We start from the raw sequence: 27690 nt of genomic DNA on the forward strand, positions 1-27690 counted from the left end.
GTTGAGGATTTTCATCCATGCTGAAGAAATAAAAGGCTTCATAGTAACATTTACCAGAACTAGTAGTTACTCTCTCTGCCCTAACACATTTACACTTTCAGACTATTACTAAAATAACATGCACCAAAATATAATCTAATATCTATGGTGTAATAACACACAGATACTGTAAACAACAGCTACAATGTGTGAACTGCACAAAAAGGACCTCTTTGGCCAATCAGTCAATGAGAGACAAGTACAATATTGCTTGATGACGACACACATTTTGTACTTACCCCAAATGAAGTGTAGACCAGGGCTCTCCAACTATGGCTTGTGGGAACAATGCTGGCAGAAAAAATCTTAATTTTCCCAATTCATTTTCCTTATTTTAATGTCAAAATAGCCTGTGCCCGAATTTATAACTTGTGTTGGGCAAGGTCGTGGTCTAGGCAACACGGAGTTTTCCTCCGTGGCATCCCAACAATTACTCCATTCACACACAGAAGAAGGCAATGGCAAACCACTTCTGGATCATCTGCCAAGAACGTATATGAACAGGTCCCAGTCCGAGAAAAGGATGGAAGGATCCTGTTCATATGGACCTGTCGCCAGACAGAACACTAAATAAAATAATTTAAAGAAAACTTTTAGAGTACAGCTCACAAACACTGAATTTAATGGTTCTCTTGTAAAAACGTTTGGAGACCCCTGATCTAGATAATGGAGAGCAGTTGTAAAATTTATCTTCCAAAGAATGTAAAGTTTTATAAATATGGTAAGGAAATCTTTACCACATTTCTAGTGTTCTGGATAACCTCAAATCTCATTTTACAAATGTTAACCAGCAGGATTATTGTGTAAGATATATGTACAAAAATAGCCAAGAACTTGAACCAGAAACATTAAATTCCATTTGAAATGATAGCAGTGCTGTGGACATTGAGATAGGAAGAAAATAAATGACTAATTGTTCCCATTAGACTTTGACTTGTTACGCAAGAGAGCTAACTAATGGGCAGATAATAAAATGACATAAACATGAAGTTAGAGATAGCAGTGTGTTGGAGCATGGAGGTCTGCACAGGCTGAAATTTTAGAATTTCACCCAGCCCAAGCACAAAGTTTTTATTAAAATGTGTTACTCGTACCCCACCTAAGCTTGATTTTCCTTTTATTCCAGCCTGAATAAAGCCTGATATATTTAAAATCTGAACTGATTATTGTATCATTGATATGTTTTTTATTTTAATGCATAAATACCAGAAATCCTCGAATGAATTATTTAATGACACTCTTAGAACTGAGAATATTATTGGAGTTCCAGAAATGGTACAAACACATCAGATGCGAAGATTGTAAGGTGTTACCTCAAACTATTTCTGGGAGGGGCAGCAATGAAAATCCCAGAAAATATCAAGCTGGTGGGATTTGTTTCTGTAAGCCAACAGTGTCATGAACATAAGATGAGCACAACTTTAAACAACTTTTTCTGTGTGTGTGTGTGGGGGGGGGGGGGGGGGGGGAGAAAAGAAAAAAGAGGAGTCTAAAAAGCCTGAAATGTTCTACATAATGTATGATTGCTATAATTTGAACCAGGCCCAAATCTGCATCATCTGTGCTACAAGGCCTAGGCCCACTTTCAGGCTGGGCCTGCGCACACTTTTAAAAGAGTATACTACTAAATTGTTAACCCTGGAGTTAAAATCTGGTTAGCGGACCTGTAGTATGGATGTTTAAAACCTATATTTTCATATGATAAAGTTTAAAGAGCATTAAGTGTTGCTATATACTGTCAAAGGAATTAATTTCTGGGAAATTTAAAGTGGTGAAATAAGCAATTTTCATCATGATTAAATGAATATAAACTTTTTAATGTTTACATGTTATCCACATTTCCACATTCTAAGCACCCAATTTAGCATTTGTATATTGAAACAATCCACATCAATGTCACATATCATGACTTAAGAAATTTATATAATATTAACAACAGTTTTGTCACTGAACAGATTGTTTCTTGTGGAGTGTACAGACAGAATAATATATTCCTTACTGAAATCATTAGCATTTTAATCAAGTTAATGCCACATTTAGTATGTAAGAAAACACAATTCCTTAATAATTCTAATTATAAAGCACTCTGTATTTCCTATTTCTTACTAATAATTCAACAGAAACATTTAACAAATAAACCAATGAAAATAACACCTTTATATTTTCAAATGCTCTTTCACATTCCACAGATACAAATAAGCAACGAGAGATTCCATTGTAAAACATATTCCTTACAGCTTTGTTTTTTATAGTTAGCAAGTTCAATCTACCATTTCTCCAACCACTGCAATGGCTTCAATTTCAATTTTTGCATCCTAAAAATGAAATGCAGAAACAGACTATGAATACACCGAAAAAGACCTTGGTAAGTGATGTAACTTTCTGGTAGTTACACTTTTCATCCATGGAAAAATGTGCAGAGGAAAGAAGCAGGGAATGAGGTGTTGGTTTGGAACATAATTAACATTCACAATGTTTACTTAGCAGGTTGAAAATCACAAACGTTTTTAAAATAACAGGTATCATAAACCAAACCTAGTATCAAAATATACCATAATTGAAATTTACAAGATTCTTGCTAGATAAACTGACTTATGATAGTGAATCACAGACTATTTGAAGTAATGATATTGGATTACACACTTTTAGACCACAAAAGATATGAAGAACTTATGGACATTATGGAAATGCAACTAAACATTATACAGTACTTGTGGGTTATCAGGACACATCGCTTTAAAAATAGGTTAGGTTAGGTTAGTTGTCATTTATTGAAATAAAATATAATAACTTTCAAGTATATGTCATTTATCCACACATATTAACCTAACCTAACCTATTTTTAAAGCGATGTGTCCCGATAACCCACAAGTATCCATTATACCAATAATAGATTATATAACACAGTACCATTAAAACTGGAAAGAACATGGACACAGAATGATTTCTGGCAGGATACCAAAAATTATTTTGGGATACCACCCAAAAGGAAAGAGATGTTTGGGCTGACCCCTCAAAAAATGAAAGGATTCTCTTATGTAATGCTTGTCACAGGCCATAAAGCCTACACTGGAAAGGAAGAAGAATTTGGATAGTTATGGTGCATCCATCATTAAAAATAGACCGTATTGTCTTATGAGCTTTTACTTACAATAGTACCACCCATAAGAAGTCAAATTTTACATGTTTGCTTTCTTATAGTGGGCTGTGATGTTGCTACATTTCTTCCATAAGATGGGGAAAGCAAGAGAGAGGTTACTTGTTCTGACAAAGATTTTAAATCCAGTTTAATAATAATGTATTCCCAGTTCAGATTATCACTGCCAAAGCGAATAATCTACTCATAAAATAAAACTCCACTTACCAATGGAAGCTTTGCTACTTGGTAAGCAGTCCTTGCTGGATATGGTTCCTTGAAATCTGAAATATAAATATGAAATGTATTTAACTTATTCATTAATTTGAAGAAAATCAAAGGCTTTATTACCACAAGAACAAAAATCAGCAAGTAGGTCTTACTGTATGCCACTTCAATCCAATCTGAATTATCACACACAATTTCCTCTTGAAAACATTACAAATGAAAATAACAAATTATGTGGTTTTACTGCCAGTACTATAACATGACAACTTACATTGTTTGTAAAGATCATTCACGGTAGCAAAGTCATTAATGTCTGCAAACAGTACTGTGGTTTTCACAACTGAAAAGAGAGAAAATAAATATTTAACTGATACACAGATATCTTACTTTGACATGGTGGCCATACATGAAAAAACACAACTATTCTGAAGCTACTAGTAAGATAATATATTAAAAACTGCAATATAAAATGTGCTTTAGCCTTATAAATATACTCTGCAACTTCTGATATTAATGATTTAGTTATCTGCTGTCATTACATAAAATGCAGATTTCTAGGAGTAAAATAAAATAAAAGGGTGATTATGTATGGTAAAATGAAAAGGACTGGGAAGGAAACAGATGCGACTTCATGACACTATCCTGGCATTTGGTTGGAGATAATCAGGGCAACCGTCAATGAGACATTGCTATGAGGTAGTACTTTAACCTCATATCTCCAAAATACATTACACATATTAACACTTAAGCTAACCTGTTAATTTAATTAAGAGATATTTTACATGAAAAAATACCATTTCCATAACTAGAATTTGCTGCTTCCAGAATGTGCTTCAAGTTAATAAATGCTTGCTTGGCTTGTGCAACGGTATCTCCATCGACCAACTTGTTTGTACTTGGATCCAATCCAATAACTCCAGATAAATACACTGTGTTGTCTATCACAACAGCTTGGCTGTAACAAAAGGTGTAATTGCATGGGAAGCTTCAGAAGTAGTTCACAATAGTAACACATAAAAAAGAATACTCAAAAGGATTATATTTCATGTTATGTGGTTCCCTGCTTTTACCTGAAATGCCAGAATTGTTGTACCATGTGTATGTTTCTAAACTTGTTGATACTGTTAAAGGTGTTAATGAATAAGTGCTATAATAACCCACACCATAGGAGCAATGTAGTAATTAATTCAAAGACACTGACCTAACAGAAATAAACTTTGAAATTTTGCAACCGTCATAAATAGTGAAGAAACTTTAAAATAATCACAATTAACACTTCTAGTACAAAGAGAAAACTTTGTTACTTAAATAAAAATGGTCAAACTCTGGCTTCCAAAAACTGGCTAGCCATTTGACCTCACGGAAATAATAATCATTATTGAGTTTTATTACAAAAAGGCAAACTCTTTAAACTGTGTTATGTAACCATAAATAACTTTCCCACATTTCTTGTTTTCAAGGACAAAATTACTGGAAGTCACTTACTTATAGGGAGCGACTGGTTTAGGAGCTAAATCAGTGCTGACGATCCTCCTGACAACGCTTTTCAACATGATGCCACAAGCTGCTTTCCACTACACAGAAGACGTTAACGTACACTAGGCACAAAATCCGTACTCTCTTTGTAACACAAACTAAATCAGATTATAATGGAATCCTGTTCAAAGTTCGCTCATTTCCTGTTGTTGTTGGCAATCACAAAACTTCCCCATAAGTTTAAAAATATACCGAAAATTGGTCGCACTGATTAATAGCGCAATCTCGTATGAATATTCTTGAACTATTGACATCCACGGTTGTACCCTGGGTTTTGACGCCGTGTGGTTTTACGGGTGATTATCAACGGTAGAGGGACGTATGTCTTTGATCTTCACCTTCACGACCACATGATGCCACAAGTCACAGTCGTTTAAATCATGCTCTAAAAACATTTAAGCCAGCATTGAAAGATTATGTTTTATCACATTGCTCCTACTCTACAGAAGAATTTATTTCAATTGCATCATATCAAATACTACGAAGGCGCAGTATAGTCTGATAGATGTTTGCCAATATTTCAGAGGTACTTGCTGCCTCCATCATCGGGGCCACCAGACTACAGGACGTTACAACCCAGAAGGCAGTCATCTTCATACTCTCTGCGGTGAAAACTTCAAATTATAAATATTTAGTTTAAAGACTCAACTTAGAAGGGCAATGAGGTCGGTTTCGTGTACGACAGGATTTACGGCGGGGTTGCGTTCATAAGGGAAAAATTACGGTCCAACAATTGTATTATACTGGCATTTAGTTTTGATTCCGAAGGTTGGGATCCATGTAGTTCAGTTTGACTCGGTATAAAGTCGCAAGCAGACGACACGAAATCAATCGTATTCTTTTGCAATAAATTAGTGCTGTGGGAACATTTATAAGTTGGGCTTCTGATAAGCATTAATTAATGTTAAAAATCGTATTCAGCCAATAAATTCCACATTAATGAAGGAACGAGGTTGCTTTTTTTTCGTGATAAAGTCTAATGCCGACACGTGTGTTTATTTGGCCTATGTGAGGGAGGCGCTAGTGCACGGCAGATGATTTGATTGGAGGACCTGACGTCTGACTGCAGAATGCTAGGGTGATTGCAGGCTTAGCCATCTTGACCATCCTAAAATGTATTCTAACTTTATAGAAACATATTTCGTGCGGTAATATAATTTTAGGCAAGTGAACGCTAATTACCTTTCTTCCGCAGTTACTAATAGTACGAGGTCTGGTTATGTACTACAGAACGTCAAAATAATGGAATTTTTATGTGCAATGGTGCCAATATTGTACAACCGTTCACATTGTCATACTTCATTTGCGAGAATGAATTAAGAAGAGGTTAGGAGAATGTAGTATTGCCATACATGGAGCATTTTTTATGTTAAACTGATTTCAGCTGCAAAATAAATAGGTTTTGATTCTCTACATCGAATTACTATCGTGGTACAATATCTAAATATGACGGAATAATTTACTCACCTAACTAACTAGGTGGCTTAGGGAACCTGAAGGTTCATCACCGAATTAACCAAAGCCCTCCACCGGACCCTGACCTGTGCCAGCAAAATCCAATCGCCTTCAACACCTATCTCTCATAGATCCCGCTTGATATTATTCTCCCATCTACGTCTACGTCTCTCCAGCGATCTCTTCTCTTCAGGCTTCCTGACCAATACCCGGTGATCCCTCTTGCTCCATCCATGTGTGCCACATGCCCCACCCATCTCATTCTAATTGACTTATTCTCCCTGACAATACTGGGGGAGGAGTACTAATTTTTAAGCTATTCCTTTTGCAGTTTTCTCCATAACCCATTCTGTATTCTCCCAGGCCCAAATATACTCCTCAACATTTTATTATCAAACACTTGTTATCTGTGTTCCTCCCTGAGAGTGAGAGATCATGTTTCATACCCATACAAAACATCAGGCAAAATTATTGTTTTGTATGTTTTTATCTTTAGGTTATTTATTCACCTAACATAAGATATTAACCTAATATAATCATGGTGTCTGGAGTAACTTTTATTATACATACTTGGATGTTTTAGAAACTGAGGAAAAGTGAATTGAAGGTACCCCAGAAAAGAAGTCTTTCCCAAACAGTGCCTGAGACCCCAAGCAAATGATTGTCAGAAATAACAGGAACTAATGTATTTGAGATTACATTTTTATTTTATTTTAGGTTTTACAGTAATATATAAAATATAATGGAAAACAACATGGCAGAAAATAAACCACAGTTTGACATGCTGCTTGGTGGAACCCAGAACCTACCCCTGGAATTTTCTGTAGGGAGGTTTGCATCAGCTCGAGCACAAGAAATAGCAGCCTTAACTCAAGCTATAGGTAAGTGTAATATTTCAGCAATTGAATTATATAGGTGATTAAGAGTAGGATCAGAACCATTGCTGATATTTTGGTATGCAAAGTCCCAGCCGTAGCCCGTACCCCACATTAATCTGTAGGAATGTGTTGCTGGTATTCTGACAAACAACAAGGAAACAATTTCCTTCATATCTATTTGGATAAACTAGTCAGAATGTAAGCTGATCACTGTCTGTCAAGTGTTTATGTCTTAGAATATGTGTTTTACATCTGTCTCTCTTCATGGCATGGTGCAGAAGCAGAGGCAACTTTACTTTTATAATTTTTGTTCTGCAATAATTAGCCACACTAATATAAAATTGTTTTTTGTTCTTTGTATAGAAAATCCTCAGAGGACAGGATTGGTATTCCAGAAACTTCCAAAACATATGAGAAGACGTGTCATGAGTCGCACTTCTAAACGCTTGCCGAGAAGACTGAGGGAGGCACACATACATCAGGTTTGTGTTTTCACAGAATTTCATGGGGTTGGTTGTTTTCCATGTTTCTACTTTAGTTTAATTTCTTTATAAACCCACTTCTTTCTTACAAATAAATAGGAAGAACTACTGATTTTCCAAACATCCTTTCCCTGTCTGCCACCAAAATACAAATTCCTTGTGTCTTGACTGGGAGACAGATGTATTGGCTGGGAATTTTGTGGTTTTCCTCATTTCCTCCATACCAATCTAGGGATGACCTTAATGCAGGCTTTGATTTATTCTAAAGTCTTCTGGGTGTTACACTATGTCATAATGGTAAGAATTACCAATGTTTTGGAGGAACTTGGTGTCTCCTTCTTTGGGGTCATAGGAGGCAGCAAGTTCCTACAAAATGTTGGCAGTTTTATTACTTTGTCACTGTGATATCCAGAAGGTTCTGTATTGAATATAGACCTCTGTGGGAACCTCTCCTCCTGTTTGTTATTCTGCATAACATAAACACTGAAACTGACACATTGTCATTAAATAAAAGAAGAAATAAGATGCAGAATAATTTGATTGCCCAATTTCTTGCCATGTATCATTTTATAATAAATGATTGCTTTCATTTCTCTTTAGTTGAGAAAAAGTGGATTACCTCCAGAACCGAAGAGACCTAGCAGAAAGTATAGGCGTCGTCCACAAAATTTACTTCTTGAGTACAATCGTCGACAGAAGAAATATGTCTGGTTGGAAACCCATTTATGGCATGCTAAGAGATTCCATATGACTGAGAAATGGGGTTATAAACTGGCAGACTTCCCAAATGATAAGAGCTTTCGGGCTTGCTATCGAGCCACAGCTAATCACTGCTTGCTTCAGGTAATATTGTGCTTTGTTATCCATGTGCAGGAAAATAATTATTATCTGGGCCCAGAAGGCCTATTTTTTGCAGTACTATTAAGGTAGTTACTTATATAGTCTACTAATTAGAGCCTCATTTACAATTACATACTCAGTTAATGGATAAATATTTCTTCCAGCAGTGTAACATCCTTCTTACGTATCATTTCCTCTAAAGGAAGTATAAAGTAGCGTGCAGAGTCTGGTTTATAATTGATATTGATCTGCAGGGGAAAAATTCAGTTCCTCCAGGCACTCAGACCCCTATTATGCGCACCCCTCCCTCCCAATCTTCTTAGGGCCCTTCAGAGAGCCTGACTCCAGTTTTCATCATATCTAGCCATGCAGTGTCGAAGATCTGTAATCAGTGCCAGCGAACACTTGGCATTGACAGTGTGCGTGGTAGGAGGATTCCTCCTTTTGTCCACATTTTCTGCATTTGGTGCTGTCCGAGATGCCCAGGATATGTAGGTACTACCTTAATCTACAGTGGCCAGTGAACAATCCTTTTACCACTCTGTATTGTTTTCCTCTCCAAGGCCATTGGGTAGATGGTTCAGCAGAAGGCTGTCCTATGAAGAGCTTTGCCTCAGATCTGATATGATGTCCCTCTCCTTCAGCCACTACGTGACCTTGAGCCTACCATCACAGGATGAGGTTTAAATTTATTGTTTAAGACTTAGGAAAGGACTGCGTTATCTCTCCCTAGTGAAGGCATCCACATCCTTCTTACCCTGAATCCCATAATGACCAAGGACCCAGAGGAGTGTAACCTTGTTCTGACTGGACAGGGCACAAAATGACTGTTGATATAACCCACAATGCCTCAAGGACCTGCAAAGCTGCCTGTCCTTAAATCCCCTGTAATATTTGTCAGATTTAATAGTCAGAATTCTTTATCCTGTCATTCTGATTATGTATGACTAATAAAGTCGTATAACTCAAGTTTTATGATGATCCTCTGCTTATAGGATATATCATACTATAGCTGCATTGAGTTGAATGGCCCGATTGACCAGCTATTGGGTCATCTGCAGAAGCTTACCAGTAAAGAGTGTGGATTGACATTTGAAGCAAAAGCATTTTTAGATGGCACACGAGAAGGTTCTGTGATGCTGTTCCATCAAAACACATACCCATGTGGGGCAATAGGAAGGGTCAGTTTTTTGTGGAAACCAACAGAGAAACTTAAATCTGATGATACACAAATGAGTGAAACTAGAATCGTATGGATTTGGGTGCATCCTGCAATGTATCAAGAATTGTTAGATGAATTAATAATGTTATTCCATTTTACTGTAATTAGTAATGCAAATGATACTGAATTGAACAAACTGTCGTGTTCTCATGGAACAACTGATGAAAATTCTTCCACTTCAGATATGAGAAAATCAGAGGAAATCATATCATCACCAGCTAAGAAGAAACGTAAATTTAATGAAACGAAAGAGAAGAAGGATGTGGAGAAAACAAAGCTTGCAACAAGGAATGTTCCATTTATAAGAACTCCAAAGTATCGAAGTAGTAGTGGCAGTATAGAAATGGTTTTGCTGAAAGACACACTGAACAGATTCCGGCTTACTGGCCCTCTCTCACAGGCTGTACTATTAGAATCACTGCACACTGCCAACATTCCAGAAAATATATCACAGAAGAATAAAACTAATTCCAAGGAAGGGGAGAAATCATTAGATATAAGTGCAGTTTGTTTGCAGCCCCATAATGTGTCAGCTGACAATTTCAAGATGGGGAAAAGTGAGGATTGGAGAATGGATTTTTTTGGAGTATCACATCATAAGGAATCATGGCATTATCAGGAAACACTGTGGCAGACACTAAAAGGAGCAGTGTCACCTGCGCAGCTCCCACCCCATTTAGTGCTGGCTCTCACAATACAAGATCCAAGATTGCAACTGCCTTCAAAAAGAACAAAAGCTGTGCCAGATGAGAAAGGTGAGATCACTCTGGTAGTAGAACTCAACAGTTTAACTTTACTAATGCTAATGCCTATCAGCTAATGTTATCTTGAGCTAGTTCCACATGTCCGTCAAACTTTTGTATACATTTTTGTCTCATTCAAACTACATGCGAACTCCATCATAGCCTTTTAGTGCCATAACAATACTAACTGGTTTAAATCACAAATTTTTGTTCATGTGTTTGGTCACCTTTAGGAGAACCTCATTATTTTGTTCCATCTCCTCCCTGCAATTTGAACCCTGTGTATTAAGAGTTAAAAATCCTTGCCCCCCTCCAGTCATGCTTCACTCCTAATTAAAAAAAGATTAAAGCAGTGAAAATTCTTTGGTGCTCATAAAGAATGGCTTAAGTTAAACACAATATGTATTGACACAGGTCCTTCTAGAGCATTAAATCATAAGTTTGATATTTAATAACAGAAGAAAAATTACTTGTTTGTCCAAGTGCCATTTAAGTATTATGTAGTCTGTATGGATGACAGTATTAGGAGGAATGAATTTTAAAAACTTCATTGAAATTAAAAACATTTCTTTTGTGAAATTATTGGTAGTATCTTGGTATTAAAGTACATATATTTGTAATATGGTAATTTGAGTTCTATATAATATGATATGTCTAGCTTTTGATACTTTTCTCCCCAGCTATATGGGGACTGGAGTCTGAAGAACAAATCACATCATTGTCTTCATTGGCTTGCGTGAGTCCAATTTGGAGTCCTCACGTAAGAGACCTTGCCACTAGCTCCATGATGTCACTGGCTGAGATGGCAGATATCCGCTCTCGCAACCTTGTACCAGGATTTGTATTGGAGGAGTTTGAAGCTAGTGTTGGAGAAGACAGTTCAAATATCTCCTGTCACAACTCATCACATTCTTGTGTTCCCATTCTCCTCATCCAGCGACCTGGTAGTCAGGATCCAGTACAAAAGAGACTTGGTAAGTCCTTTATGTGAATCCTGTTACCAAATAAGATTGTTAAATATTATTATTGTAGTCTTAGCAAAAATGTTTCATGCAGTGAAGGTTAGGGACTTTTGCCTGATCTTGGTATCCTGGGTGAGTAGGTGTTTGTGTTGTATTGGCAGGTTTCACTTCAGGCTGGGATGTTGTTATGCCTGCCGGATGGGCCTTACCTCTGTGGCTGGCTCTTGTGTTCCGTGGAGCCCGGGCAGGAGGACTACGAGAATCTGGGTCTTTGGGATTTGAGGCAGGCCGTGAATTACCTTTTGCTCCTGATACTGTATCTGGCAACAGTGAAGCAGAGGCACAAAGAATGCAACTGACTGAACGCTATTTCAGGTCAGCTTTTTTTACATGTTTAATATTCTTCATAGTTTAAAAAACATCTGTATTCCTTTCTCTGGAGTCAAGAAACCATTTCTGGATATAGGATTTTTCCATGTACAGTAATTATTATCTTTCACTTTGTTTTATCCGTGCCTAAGCGATGAAATGAACGCTTAACCAGATACTGGTTTACTGTGCAAAATTGACAGTGATTACATTGCATGGGTGCAGATATCTCATTTTTATATTGAGGTCACTTGTTTTCTCCAGTTTCAACAGGGGTTCAGAGTTGTAACCAACAGTCATCACAGTAAGTCCTTTGTTTTAATTTTCTGTCACCTTTTGTCAGCAGTAGTTTGCATCTGTGACTTTAATTTTCAAAATTATAAAGACTAAATTATATATAGTCACAGCAGTTGAAATTTCTAATTAATGTGTAATGTTTGCTTACAGAAATATTGACATAATCCCCTTCCACATCTTGTAAGCATTTGTTGGTTACTTTGTTGAAATTGGAACCAAAAAAAGAGGAACCTTAACCAAAAAGACAAAAATTATACCCAAAAATAAATTAACCCTCCAAAAAACAACAAATCCATAGAATAAAGAAAGTTTTGTACTTTTTTGTTTGTAACTTATGTGATACAGACTCTTATATTTCTTTGAAGTTCTCCATTTGTGTATTTTGTAGATGTTGATCATTCCAGTACCCTTCCTTGAAATTCTTTTCACCATAATTTTGTAAGTCCCTTATAATCACTGGCATTTTCCTTCCTCCATTTCCATTTTGTATCCAGTGAATTAGTTGGATTGGCTATATATGTTGTTCTTTTTTTTCAGGTTACCACCTGATAAAAGACCAAACTATGCCAAACTTGGCATCACAAGTCCATTCATTTGTTCTTGGGATATTCTTGTCAATGACTGGTCACAGATGACCCCAGAAAACGTTGCTGTTATTCGCAATACAGAATACCAGCCTTCTTCATTCAACATACAATTCTTTGTTTTACGAGACAGAAAGAAGTTAGAGTACCTGAAAGCTGTTATCAGTAGTCTGAACACAAAGAACATTACAAATACCTCTCAGAATGTTCGTAACTTTCATGAGTTAACAAACTTGTTCCCAAGTAGTACAAGCTGTTGTCTTGTGCCTGTAACAATTTATTTGTGTGGTAAAGGAAGACCAGCAGACTGTGCCATGATCTGTCTTCCAACAGAGATGGATGTAGACAGAATATCCAAGAACTTGCACAATCCAGGTCCAACAGAGGAGCCCCATATAGATGAACATCAGGCAGAACGCAAGGAGGTGCGGGCAGAACATAAGAAGTTATTAAAACGTTTACGTAGGAAGCGAGTGAGAGAGAGACGGAAGCTTGAAGATCTTGCTGCAGCAATGCATGGAGAATCTGAAGTTGAAAGTGATCATAAACACATTCCAGTAGTTGCCAAGAGGAAAACAAATGAACCTCCACCAACAAAAGATCTGACAGAAAAGCATGAAGAAAAATTACATTCTCTTTGGATGCCACGGACACAAATGGTAAAAGATTCATGCAGTCGGACAGTCATTGGTTTTATAACCAAGGGCGACTTCTGTTTCACAGAGTCCCGGGGAGCTGGTCAAGGATATGTGATACTTTCAGCTCTCTTGCAGTTGGTAGCAATGTATCAAAGGAGGTTAAGGGATGGAAATAAATTATCTACACCCTGGGTACTGGTAAGAAATCCCACCAATCTACAGTATCGCTTTGGAGTAATTAACATTCAAAGTGCAATGTAGCTTGTGTCACTGTGGAAGTGTATCATCAGTCTGACAGTTGTACAGTACTGAAAATCTTTATATTAAAATTGCTGTGTTATTATATAATTGTGAATTGAAATTCTTTAATTTAAATCCTTATACCATACTCACTTTATTTAGATGCACTCTATTTTGAGTATGTGTATTTTCCAAATGTGGTCTTTGCTATTTTTCATACCTCAGTGGCATATATGTTCATTTACTGCAGATATAAATCCACCGTTTCAAATCTAATAAAACTATACTGCTTAGAGTAAATAATTATTTTTATTAAATGTTTGCCATATTGAAAAATATTTGAAGTAAACAGTTTAGATGTTAACTGAAGAAGGGGATTTAAACACCTGTACTGCAGGGCTGTGGCTGGACTTCAATGGTTAATGGTTAAGTGGTATGCTAATGCAGTGCGTGGCCAGATGGACTGTGTGTAAACTATGGCACAAGGTCTTTAAAGGCTAAAGATATTTTACATCCTATACTTATGGATCTAGATAGGCAAAATAATATGTATTTAAATTAAACCTGCAGTAAAATCCATCTGGGTAAATAACTGTGTGATGTATAATACATTCTTCTTCGGCTACCAGCTGTGTCAGGTGGTTGAAAGGTGAAAAAACCAACGTTTCGAGAACCATCTTCATCTTCGTCCTAAGAATACTGAAGGTACAGGAATTCAGTACCCTGAGGATGAAGATGGTTCTCAAAACACCGTTTTATCCACCTTCAACGACATGCCATGGCTGGCAGCCTGAGAAGAATTTATTACACTTAGTCACCGTGAAAGCTCCAGATCATACAACTGTGTGATGCATTTCTTACTTAAAATTGTCAAAAACGAAGAGATGATTTATTGCCATTGCTTTTCAACTATTTTAGAATACACAGAAGGACTAAGGAAATAAGGATAGACTGGAACTGAATGGGACACATCAGCTTCTGGTGCTAATGTGAATTTATTGTGTGAAAACACAAATCCCACAAAGAGAAGCACAGAAACTTTTCAGATGGTAGGAGGAGGTTGGTTTAGAAGTTATTGAAAAAAAAATCTATACATATGTTCCTGCTATCTGAAAAGAATGTGGAACAAAATCATGACATAAAGGTAGCTAATAAATACTTAAAACATGTAGCAGAGTTAAAATGTTTGGGAAAACAGCAGTATATCTAAATTACATTCATACATTACATACATGACGAAATTAACAGCACATGGGGTTCAGATTTTCTGTCTGCCCATCAGCCTGAAACTACAAAGATGAAAATATACAAAATCATAATTTTATCTGTTTTGTATGGGCATGAAATTTAGTATTTTACATCAAAGGAAGAAAGACTGTAACAAGACAGGGCTTGTAGGAAATGTTTTGAAAAGTGATGATATGTGAAAATAGAAATGTGCATGCATAACAATGAACCCATTAAAGGATTTTAAATTTTAGCTTGTACAGTGGTCTAAATATTTTCTGATACTCTGTAAGGCAGAGGAAATATTTTTAATTGACTGTGGTTGTTTAGCATATACTAGTTAAATCCAAACGTTTGTGCTCCAAAACTCCCTCAGAAACACAGTACTACTGAAACAGAACAATTTATTAACCACTTAAATACAGCTTTCCTTTAAATATGAGAACTGAGGTTTTCACATTGGTAAAGACTATATGATGTCACAAAACAGAAGACCAAAATATACACTATTTTCTTTAAACTTAATTTCAAGCACAGCCATTATATTGTAATATTAGGAATGAACACTGCAGACATTATAATAAGGTTCAGTTAGATTCTAATGTAAAATGTTTAACCTGCTTGATTAAATAAATGACAATGGCTGAATTATAGAGAACACTATCAGAAATCCCACTATGTGAACAGAAATATTTATCAGTCTTTTGATGGAAACTGGCATCATCTGTAACAGAACTAGTTTAGTTTAAAAATGGGAATATTTTAGCACGTTTGAAATTAGTTTATGAAGAGAGAATCAGTGTCTACTGGTGCCTTTCAATTGTTTTGCTCTATGATTGAAATCAAAGGAACAATTCCTTATACAAAATGTTGGCTTTATATGGACTACTGAAGCACAAACCACATGATTTATGTGACATGGAAAATTACTATTTAACTTTTACACCACTGAAAAGGAAAATTGCTATTTAACTGTTGCACTACTGAATAAAATTTATGGCAATATTTCATTGTTTAAACAGCACTATTAATATATTTTATCAGAAAAGAACATTTCCAAGCTTATAAGCCAAGTAATTATGAATTCCTTTGTACTGATAAATTGTGATATTCTATTAAAGATGCTCAGTTTATATGAACATATTTCTGGGTTCCAAAATTTGAATTTTCACATTGCTGTTCAGAGTGTGGATTATCAATGAAATGTGTACATTTTATTAATTATCATTCTATTTGAAGATGATATGATAGTCTTCTGGGATGCTGTGCCATTAGTCTGGTAGAAACTGACTGACATTTCAGAGGTTCTTACTGTCTCATCATCAGGGTGATGAGTCGTGATGATGACAGCAGTGAGTACCTCTGAAACACCAGTCATTTTCTACTAGACTACAAGGTGTAACGTCCCAGAAGGCAATCATCTTCATACTTGCTGCTGTGAAAACCTGAAATCTTACATTATTATTCGTAACACTATTATCTAATTTCTACTTTGTTTAAAGAGAGAATATAAAATTCTAATCCTGAAAGTCAATTTATATATAACACTTGGTTACAAAGTACGGGCTTCTCACCATACAGTTTAACTCTTTAAAGCCCGGTGGTAACTACATTTATCAGCTGTTTTAATTGTGAATTTTTACCACAGGTTTCATATGGTTCTCAGAGTATACACTGATTATTTCCTTAAAAAGCATTAAATAACTGATCTTTATAATGGAGATATGTTATTTTTTCTTTGCAGTAGGAACTGAGTCTTAAAAAATTATTTAGATCACCTTTGGCTTTAATGGGATAAATCAAGGTCACCTCTGTACAGTGTTTCTGCCTCATCACTGCTGTATGCCAATGTTCAAGACATGTTGGACTGAATGCTAATGTGTGGTTATGTTGAATGGAACACTGGCAAATACACTGTCAATAAGTAAACTGAATGAAACCAGACAGATCTGAAACTCATCTTCAAGACTCACTCCATATCAAGAATGACTCAATGAACAGTGGACAACCAGAACTGCTAGAATAATTTTCATAAACCTGAAATATGTTGCACATAAGGAGGGTGACAAACTTTGGTATACTTCACTGTTCTTTCAGACTGACACTAATATTAACTTTGTTTATTATCACCTTTTAATGTGACACTGTAATTATTGAATATAATAATATATAAATGCATCAATCAATTTTACACATAAAATACCAGCAATTCTCAAAGGCAACTGACCAATTACTTCCACAAGTAATTAGAAAGAGTGAGTAACCAGGACTAAGGTGTCATGTTTCATTCTAATCTTGGGACTTACTGAATCTCCTGATATGTTTTGGAAACATCCAAACAAGGTAAGAAAAAATTTGAAACTGAATTTAGCAGTAGACTATTTTGTTCTTGGAATGTCATGATCATAATCTTCTCTTCATTTTTTTACCTTGAGGACCACTGGCATATACAATTATACTTCACGTAAAAAAAGTACCTATTGTGATAGGAATTCAATAAGTTTAAATTTTATTTCCCAATGATTCATAAAATATACCCTGTTAATAATGTACTTATGGTACACATTGTATACATTCTTGGACTCCAAATGAAACACTTCTGACAACAAATGTAATGAATACTTAATTAGTTTATTTACCTTTCCTGCGCATTTAGTTGTAAAATTAAGTAATGAAAGGTCACAGAAATAGGAAATCTACAAATACATGTTATTTATGTATTGTGTATATATGCTAAACAGTACTTTTTAATTTTCATTCACATTACAAAATAACAAAGTAGAAAACTGTGCCATAAATTTACAGACACACTGAATGTATGCATGTGTGTATATGAACACTGAAATATTCTGTGAGTAATCCTAATATGGCATAGGTAAAAGCCCTCAAATGGATTTCTACTGATCGCACCTCATCTTTTATCCTTATTATTAGACTTTCTTCTAACTGACATAAAGTTTTGATAAGTGGCATGGTACATGAAATCCTCTCCTCTGACAGTTTTATTCTGCTACATAAAATGCATAACCACTGTACAGCCGAAGTGATACATTATGTAACACATTAAATATCAGTTTAGAAAGTACAGAAGTGGCTGCAATGGGCATGGCCATTAAAGTGTGGTGTTTATAATTTTGGCTTTTAAAGTATCTCAGATGTTAGTCCTACTGAGGACATGGATGTCTGCATTTATCATCATCATGATCAAGGACTGGTTGCCCATGCAGATTAAAATACTTTTGACTGAAGAATATTTGGAGGTGACTCCCCAAGAAATGCTATGAGAGAGAATCATGCAGCCAATAAAATAGCTTATGCACCATCTTAGAATGTTAAACCTGGATTCACAATGTAGAAACCTGGTTCAATCCAGTGTTGTCTATACGGAGTTGCTGATGGACAAAGTACTTCAGTTACGTTGACAGTCTGCCTACACAACAATTTTTGATTATAGTTTCAATATTTTCTATTAAGATCCACTATATTTTTCGACCTAAAATGGTCATTTTCAGGAGGTCCTCTTTAATAGTTCAAAACTAATAGGTTTGACTACTAAATTGTATACATATTTTCTGTTGCTGACTTCACCACGTACTAGACTGTGCCTTTAAGCAGCTTACCTATTCAGTACTTCAAAAACTTAACATTCCATCAACGCTTGAAACTTATATATTATCACCCTCGAAGTATATGATAAGACGAACTAGCATGTTGTTATAATATCAATCCTTAGATGGAGGCTTTAATTCTGATCGGACACTTCATTAGACTCAGAATAAGGAAGTTTAGTTTACTTTAGTTTTATGAGCCATGCTCATAACTGAAGGATAATGTTACTGACAGTAATAATACTTCTGTTTAGTCATATAAATGGAAACTCCCTGGAGAAAAAATGGCTAAAACCAAACATCAACAGTAAAAATTTGTTTATGTATCTGAGTTTTGCAGAGCTGGTGAAAGTGAAGACAAAAGCATGGTTGTTAGTGAAAATAATGAATCACAATTATTTGATTAATTAAGAATCAGCAGCAGAAAAAGTAAATAAAAGACTTAACAGAACTGAACACAGTGTTGTTACAGGCCACAATTTCATGTAAACATACATTAATAAAATATAGTACAAGAAACTGTGCTTCATAAGAATTAAGAAAACAATTAACAGAAATACAACACAACACATTTGCAATACATACCTATTAAAAATACGTTTTTAGATGTGTACAATGCAAATGAGGGATGCCATTTGACTGTAATGTCAGAAGAGACATAGTTTTCTTTATACCAATAAATCATACAAATTGGGAATGTTATAAAATTATTATTAATTTTCATAATTTTAATAGTTCTACTCAGATTATGAAATATCACAATTAACAAAGGTAAAAGATCAATGTTACCAAGAAATGCATCCAAAGGGATTTTACGGGGAAGTCTAATTTATTAACCCCTTGAAGATTTCTTTAAAAGGCACCTTATCTGCCCCTACAACTACATACACATAAGTGACAGCAAGTCCCCATCTCAAGAGACATGGCACAGCTGGTTGACAGGGTGGCTGACCATGTCTTGGAGATGATGTAGTCAACAATGAGTTAATAGTTCTGTACAACTATTGGTGATGTTAACAGCTGCACAGTTTTAACACCTAACATTTGAAATTTACATATAACATACTGGAAAATAACTGTTCCGCATAGCTGTTTAAGATGCACATATTACCTTAGGAATGGGTACACAATGGGATCATGGATTCAAATGCCATGAAGGATATGGGTGTTTGCGTGCATTTCCCACCACCTCCAACCATCATACTCTACTGTCATTTCTCAATCTGGGGGTTCTGCAATGGGCTGGCATTCCTGCCCCCTCAGGCAGACAAAAATACAACAGAAAATGCTAGGAAGGGTGTTCTCACGACTGAATAAATCCAGGAACATGCAAGACAAAGATGAAACAATTATTTTTATATAGGAATGTATACTGTGGCCAAAGAAAATTGTAGACTTGATGAATATTTCTAATATCAAACAGCACCCCTACTACAAACAAGTGAGAACAAAGAAGGGAGACTGACTGAAGAGTGCAATTATTATTTTATTTTGTAAACCAGATTTATGCTTAACTGAAAGGAAATATCCACAGCAGTGAGTTAATGAGGAAATGAAAACTGGCATGCAACTTTAACTCTAACAGGCTGTAAGTCTGACTCACCCTAACCTTGTGGAATTCATGTGGATATGTGAAAATGTGGATAATGAAAGTCACCTATACTAGTTAGTGCTATAAGGCTCTATACTGGTGAGTGTCCTCATTATTTTTAAACTAAAAGGGCAAAGCTTTCCCAGTGCCCAAGCAGAAGCAATGATGGTATATTAGGGGAATGGAAACAGATTCACAAACCTTTAAATTTGGAACTAGATGAAAGTTAGTGATCAGCTTCATGCTTTGGCCACTTTAGTCCCAAAGAAAAAGGGCAGTACTCAGAGCTTCTTTAGATGTGGTGGTAACCAAAAAAATCCTGAACCTGCTTGGAACTAAACCCTGCCTGTCAAGTCTCAAAATTACATGAACTGTGTTGTATAACATTTCATGAATTTCACTGAAGATTATTAAATTTCCTTAAAAATACCAAACAAGTTTCTATCCCAAGATGTTCGCTGAATGAGTAGCTCCTTCAAGTGGACAATGATTTCACACATATTACACAATGTATTCCAAATGCAAGATATGATCACTTGCTTTTTTAAACATTTTATAACCAGATTACAAATTGGCCACAGACTACCTCTATATTTTTACTGTTCCCAGTGCAAGTCTCAGTTTGCCTGAACTGTGAGACAATCACTGATGTGTAAGACTTGAGGTTCTCACAGCGGTGAATATGAAGATTTCTGTCTTCTGGGTTATTGCGCTGTGTAGTCTGGTCGATGTTAACCAACGTTTCAGAGGTCATACTGCCTCCGTCATCAGGGCGATGAATATTCATATTCATATATATTCATCGCCCTGATGACGGAGGCAGTATGACCTCTGAAACGTTGGTTAACATCGACCAGACTACACAGCGCAATAACCCAGAAGACAGAAATCTTCATCACTGATGTGTTTGTGGTTCTGAAACTTCCTACTTAATACACATTTTATTTTTTATTGAAGAAAGGAGCCAAGGTGGTCTTGCACCAACCCAGCTCATCTCACTTAATTCTGTCTGACTTCTAGCTGTTCCTGGAGATGAAAGATTCTCTGAGGGACAGACTATCAACAAAACCAATAACTGCACTGGAGAAAGAAATCTACCAGCTAGAAAAAAAACACCACTAAAGTAGATTTCTGAAATGTTTCTTAATTTGGGTTCACACATGTCAAGTATGTATAAAGGGAGGGAAAATATGCTAAAATGTGAACAAGGTTTATATTCTCTGTTTTCAGTAATATAGCAAAACAGTACTTAGTTCTGGAATGCACCATGGATAGAAGGAAAGACGAAAGAACACCTAGCTCTTCAGTATGCATGATATGTACTTTCATCAAATGATCAGCAACTGAATTCTCTGTATGCATTTCCAGAGTCCCTGGATGCTACTGCCACTTTTACCTTGAAATTTATCAAGACTGCTTTCATTGTGTAGAGAAATTTGCTCAGAAAGGAAGAGAAACTCTTCTGTCATTTTTAAATGTTCTTAATTTTAATCTGAATGTTGCAAAATCCAGCTGGTTTAGTTATGCTCAAAGAGATGGGTGTGGACTTTGGGGGAAATGTTCAAATAACATACCACGTAACACTGTTATCAGTAATGATGAAAAATGTTCATTTTACAAATGCTGCAATCATTAGACAGCATTTAGAGGTACTTCTAATGTTGGTAACTGTTAAAACAATGTTAAGGCTCATATCTTGTTGAAAAGGGTGGGAAAAGGATATGGAAGGAAGTAAAGGTATGAAAGGGATAAAGAAGAGGAAAGAGGTAGAGGTAGAATGATGAAGATATAAAAAAATCATTCTTCATTGAATTTCAAATAGCATTTTGTGGTAGTTCTTGTCTAACTTATTAAGATAATTGTTTGTTTATAAAACTACCAAAAATAACATCCATCAGCTACTGATTAAAATTAAGAAAAAATAGATCAACTGCAAGCTTTAAAATCTGGTGTGTTGTAAAAATAAGTTTCTTGTGTTCCTACATTCTATTTGTGAGAACCACAGAAATATAAAACTGCATGCCCATCATGTATGTGTTAAAACAAATGACAAGGTTAAAGTCATAAAGATGTACTATGGTTTGATGTTTAATGAAATATTCTCATAGGTTTAAGGAACAAAAACAAACTACTGACTAGATGCATGAAAACTGCACAAAGTAAACACCCTCAAGAGCAAAGAAGTCCTGCCAGCAAGACCAATTTTCCACCCCTGAATTATCTCTACTGCTCTTGGTTTTTAATCATCAAAACCTTATACTGCATATTGTCAACTTGTTTCAAGTACCCACAGCTCTATAATAATGGAAGAGTTAGTTTTAAAACCTGCAAGTACTTTTGAAAACCATGTGAAACACATTTTTCACGACATATTAATTTCTTTTAAAAAACCACCACCTGCTTTACGACTAATATCAAAGCAATGCTACAAAATGTAAATATGGAAGAACAAATTATTATTCAATGTGCTGATACAAAAGGTGTAACATATAGCACTAACTCTCCACAACAAAAAGGACTGACTATATTCAGATGTACTGCCATTTGTATAAACTGCTGTTATGATTTTGTACAAATTCACTCAGAATTGTTTTATACATCTAATTAATGCAAAGGCAACTTCTGAACAAAACTAGACTAGCCCAACGTTTTTCTGTCTTTACATGTGTGTGGTGCCAAATGGTAACTCTCACCTACGCTTTCTTTGGAAGAAAAATATATATCCTATATACTATATATTTCATACATCATTTTTATTGTATGATTTTATTATTATACAAATGTTTATTCACTGCATTTTTTAAAAATTTGTATTCATTTCATTATTATACTTGGTTCGGTTTGTGAGATGACATAACATTTAAAGACTGGTAATTTGTGACATAGGAACAAAGGGTTGGGAGGATAAAAAGGCCTGCTTTTCTGTTATCAATAAATAACGGACAGGAATTCTTGAGTCTTATAGATGAGCTGTTAAAAAAAAGTGATACCAGACATCCTGACATCTGCCACCATGCCAGTAGCATCTGTCAGTCTACCATTCCATGTTAACAACTTGCAGCTTCAGATACTACTCTCATTTATACTCGTGGAATAACTATGTTGAGGAAATTCTTTAGATCTCGCATTTCCTGGAAAATAAAAAGTAAACTTAATTAACAGTTTCTGTAAAAAATATTACAACACATACTTAGGAAGATGGGTTGTGAGGATGTGATGTAAACAAAACAGACTCAGGATAATTTCCAATGGTGATCTTTAACGTTAGTAGTGAAGACTTCTGGGCTGTTGCGCCATGTAGTCCGGTAGAAATTACTGATGTTTCAGGGTGATGAGTCAATTAATTTATTTTGACCTCCTTGTCAGAGTACCATTACAAACTTCTTTGCTCGCAGGGCTCAAGAAATACAGCAGCCACTCACCACACAGGTGAGTTAGCAGAGTTGTATAAAAAATATGTCTAGTAAATTGGAGAGTGAGTTGTCTTATGTGATTAGTATATTTAAATACTATTTCTGGAGCCCTACTCGCTGCAGCAGTGTAAACTCTAGATTCCTTCCCAGTTACTTTCAAACAGAATCAGTCTTGTCACTACAAAATGTGTGAAATTACCATCAGTAGCCAGAGCTATAATAAATTTTGAAACCATCTACATGGTTTCTCCAGTGCCAACAGGCACTAAAAGAGCCAAATCATGTTTCAAAGCCCTGAACAATATATAGAAATCATTGTTTTAACAGTCCTTTTGCCAATTGCAGTAAAGATATGACTACACATGGATTGCTTGTCACCACATGATGGCACGTCCTCAGGTTATGGATGGAGAAGACATCCTTAGGATATGGAGGACACTTGCAAATATGTTGAACACATAGTTGCAGACATCAAACAAAGGTCAAAGGTCTAACAGTCTCTCACCACAAGAAACTATCATGTTACGAAATATTGCATAGGGCTATGAACTGGATGTTTGGTCCAGTGGCAGGATGTCAACATGGTACTGAACTTACATATATCATAAAAGGCAGGAGGAAATTTTGTCATCTAAATGACCATCAACATCCGAAGGACTTTGTTTCGTACAGCTGGTCAAGTATGACTTAACAAAAAATTCTTTAAAAACTCACTTCATCAGATGATGAGTGCATCATTCCTCTGTATGTTTTAAATTCAGTTTCTTTTAAAAACTGTTTCATAAGGGATGCAGTCATCTGTCCCCATTTGTATGGTACAACAGGGTCACAGTCTCCATGGCACTGAATATATGGAATGTCTACATTGCCAATTGCAGCCTGTAACAACAAACACTATAATAAATAATAATCACTGCTTTTAATCTGCAGAAACTATTCAGAGTGTAACACTCTATTCTGAAGATGGAGATTATGGGTTCCCCCAAAGCACTGACAACCATCTAGATCAGTGTTTCTCAAACTGTGTTCAAAACAACCACCTAAAGAGTTCTGTGACACAATCTGTCTATTGGCAGACAATGCTTTTGCTACCAAAATAATATAATACATTTTATACACTGCTTCCAAGTTGTACTTCGCCAGTTTAGGGAAATAAAATTATCAGTAACCAGGTAGACACTGTAATGTGTATTTCCATTGCAACAACTGAAACTACTGCTAAATAAAATGAGACCAGTGTACATGATACCAAGTGGGTATTGCACTACCAAACTTTCAAAACAATTCCATGGTTTGTGCAAAATTACAATGACATTTTTATACAAAGCAAGGGCAGACCTGTTGTGTTTTTTAAATGTAAATGTGATGTACTGAAGCATTTTCACACTAATCTGACATCAGTCATTAAACGTAATGAAGTCCAACTTCATGATTCTGGTAATACCAGTGCATACAATAACATAAACTATTTTCACCATGGTTTAATCTTTAGTATATACTTACTGCTGGAAAATTCTTATGTAAAGGTAACCAACATGATAAAGCTATCACTCCTGCCAAAGGTTTGGGAAACAGTAGAGCAGAATATAGTGCTAGAGCCCCTCCTTGTGAGAACCCTCCGATCACAATGCGATTTGAGGCAATTCCACCCTTTATCTCTTGTTCAATCATTGTATGGACGAGTTCTGTCGCTCGACGGATCCCTTCCTCATCCTCTGGCCCATTTGCATCCAGTGTACGCAGATCAAACCTGGAGAGAGAGGAAAAAAGTATGTTTATCTGTTGTTACAGGGATGAATGGGAACAAAATTGCTTTATTACTCCTAAACTCTTATCCAGGATGAAAGAGAGAATGGACATAATAAAACATATTGATTGGTACAGGAGATCACAAACCTGAGTGTCAGTTTGCCATGGAGTCTTAGACATTTAAATAAATATTCAGTACATCCTCATTTCGGATATGTTGAACTAACAAACTAGTACTATCTGAATTTGTCACACATAACCTAAAAGATTAAAAAAAAATGTTTCATGCATCATCTGTGGGTATGTTTATGATCTGTCTCCATACCATGTTTAAGACACTTAACTCTGATGTTTCATTAGTCACTGATATCAAATTCTGCCCACTTTGCCCAGGTCTCTTTACTATATCCTATTTACACAAAATCCTTGTCCCTCCAATGCTGTAGGAGCCCCAACTTTACAAATTTATCACTTAGATCCTCTGCTGGTAATCCAGACATGGTGCGTAAGAGACCATTACACAATGTTGAAACTAAATAGACTGCTTCTGTCATCGTTTGGAAACATAATGAACCAAGTGTCTTTATCTTTCTGTGATCCATGCAGGCATTAGTACAGCTAAACAAGACAGTAAATGTATGTACAGCATATTTCTGGTGGATTTGCTAATATTTGACCTTTAAGAGTATTACAAGAACCTCCCGTATTGAAATGTTTCAGCTGGGAATTCCTCATTCAGTCATTTTCACATGCAAACAGGCATGTACACCTTCATGCAAAGTCCCTGTTATTGTCATCCAATCTTAATAAAACTGGAAATGTGTGGAAAAATTGTAGCAAAACATCCACAATATAAAATGTAATTAAAATATGTTTGACTATTATCCAGAATTGACATGCATATAGACAGGGCAATTTTAACAGGTTCTCTGCAAGGTTGAGAATATGCATAATATACTTACTAAAATAAATCAGTGCTTTACAGAAATACATGTGCAATTTTATTTGAAGGACAAGTGTTTAGTGAAGCTGAATTAAATGTGTTGTTAGAAGTAAAATACTTTGGAATCATAGTTATTTAATTTCATAAAACCATTTACAATTTAGCTTAAACATTTCTACCATTTTCTCTTTCCCCCCAAAATACACGGCCTCTGGACACAACTGCTGACATCCTTATAAAAGATATTAATTGGAGACAAAAGACAATTGTTATGAAAATTTTATAAAAAAACATTTCCTTACCACGATGGCATTCTAAATCCTGCATTCAATGTCACTGGCATTGTGGGCCTGAAAAGATATATAAATAAAGAACATCACCATTTCTATGTAACAATAATGATACTTTCAATAGAAATTAACACAAAAACCTTGTTAATTTTGTTCTGACATATCATAGATGATAACATTTAACCCAGTCCATGGACATTTTATTCAATATATACCAATTCATAAAGCTTGGAATGGAACAGAAACTGGTTTATGTAGGTACCTACTACTGATAATGATATTCATTATTCACATACACATGTTTTTATATTTCTAATGATATATCAAATAAATTAAAACTTACGCTGTAGGACAAATAACTTTCACGTGGGATGGTCTGATGGCCCCCATAGCACTTGCCCAGCCATGACTGAAAAACGAAATCACAACATACCCTTGCAGAATTTAACTTCAGTAAATGAGATGCACTAGAAAGCACACGCGCACACACACACACACACACAAATATATATATATAAAACCAATGCACTGCAATCATGGAGAAGAGAGATGTTTTAAACTTACCCTGTATCACCAAGTCCATGAAGGAAAATAAGCTAAAATACGAAAAAGTACAGTATGTTATTAAGCAAATCTGTATTCCAAACAAATTAATTTTAAACAAATTGATAAATAAGTAAGCAGGAAGAGTACAAAAAATATCAACCGTAAAATTATTAAGCACTGACTACATTGGCGTGTCTTACATGTTAAATAATTGTTTGAAGTACAAACAGTACAAACAAATAATAACGGCACTGCAATGTCAATACATTGATCTACACGTCGAGAGTAAATGAAGAGGAAAGAATTTCGCTTACTGTTGCAGTATGCTTTGCTGTTGCAGCTATAACAACTGGACTACCAGCCATTGTATCACGAGTTTGTTAAATTCAAGGTTGATGTTTCAAGGGACTGAAATCCTGTTGTTGAAACAGACACAAATTTATTTTAATTTTTATCACCGCTCTTATTTTCCGACAGTTCTCTTTCTAATCTCTAGCCGACAACCTTTACCACCTTCAGTCTGTCATATGGCGAATTTACAGATACACATTTTACTTAATATTATGATTCACAATAATGTAACATTGTGTTAATAAAAGAATAATTAACTGCATGAAGAGTTTATAATTTAAATTCTTTTAATGGTTTAATGTATGTACAAGACGTAATAACAA

At 35.5% G+C, this 27690-nt stretch overlaps 3 protein-coding genes across 8 annotated transcripts; 1 reads left to right on the forward strand and 2 right to left on the reverse strand.

Moving 5' to 3' along the window:
* Nucleotides 1-1835: 1835 nt before the first annotated feature.
* UK114 (reactive intermediate imine deaminase A homolog UK114) lies at nt 1836-5102 on the reverse strand. 3 transcript variants are annotated; one of them, XM_022079348.2, is made up of 5 exons: nt 4889-5100; nt 4198-4358; nt 3675-3743; nt 3404-3459; nt 1836-2354 (listed from the first exon to the last, which is right to left on the reverse strand). In XM_022079348.2, exons 1-5 carry the CDS (start codon nt 4954-4956, stop codon nt 2301-2303), a joined length of 408 nt encoding a protein of 135 aa, XP_021935040.1. In that variant the 5' UTR covers nt 4957-5100; the 3' UTR covers nt 1836-2300. The 3 variants fall into 3 exon arrangements, with proteins under 3 accessions (XP_021935040.1, XP_021935042.1, XP_021935041.1); XM_022079350.2 differs by lacking the exon at nt 4889-5100 and adding an exon at nt 4474-4790; XM_022079349.2 differs by having other exon boundaries at nt 2255-3108; nt 4889-5102.
* Nucleotides 5103-5719: 617 nt separating this feature from the next.
* On the forward strand, nt 5720-13757 carry Pop1 (POP1 ribonuclease P/MRP subunit). 4 transcript variants are annotated; one of them, XM_022079340.2, is made up of 8 exons: nt 5720-6102; nt 7112-7275; nt 7636-7754; nt 8355-8597; nt 9590-10571; nt 11240-11533; nt 11683-11896; nt 12725-13757. In XM_022079340.2, the coding sequence occupies exons 2-8, from the start codon at nt 7137-7139 to the stop codon at nt 13668-13670; spliced, it is 2937 nt and encodes a 978-aa protein (XP_021935032.1). In that variant the 5' UTR covers nt 5720-6102; nt 7112-7136; the 3' UTR covers nt 13671-13757. The 4 variants fall into 4 exon arrangements, with proteins under 4 accessions (XP_021935032.1, XP_087213929.1, XP_021935033.1 ...); XM_087357803.1 differs by having other exon boundaries at nt 5720-6054; XM_022079341.2 differs by having other exon boundaries at nt 5720-6017.
* Nucleotides 13758-15263: 1506 nt separating this feature from the next.
* On the reverse strand, nt 15264-27626 carry Apt1 (Acyl-protein thioesterase 1). Its single transcript, XM_022079345.2, has 7 exons — nt 27331-27626; nt 27035-27066; nt 26814-26879; nt 26483-26530; nt 24992-25238; nt 24203-24367; nt 15264-23206 (listed from the first exon to the last, which is right to left on the reverse strand). Exons 1-7 carry the CDS (start codon nt 27379-27381, stop codon nt 23156-23158), a joined length of 660 nt encoding a protein of 219 aa, XP_021935037.2. The 5' UTR covers nt 27382-27626; the 3' UTR covers nt 15264-23155.
* Nucleotides 27627-27690: the final 64 nt, after the last annotated feature.

Source organism: Zootermopsis nevadensis, unplaced genomic scaffold, assembly GCF_977971745.1.
Source record: "Zootermopsis nevadensis isolate Lab colony 2312 unplaced genomic scaffold, Znev_1.0 Znev_ptg000028l, whole genome shotgun sequence".
NCBI lineage: Eukaryota > Metazoa > Arthropoda > Insecta > Blattodea > Termopsidae > Zootermopsis > Zootermopsis nevadensis.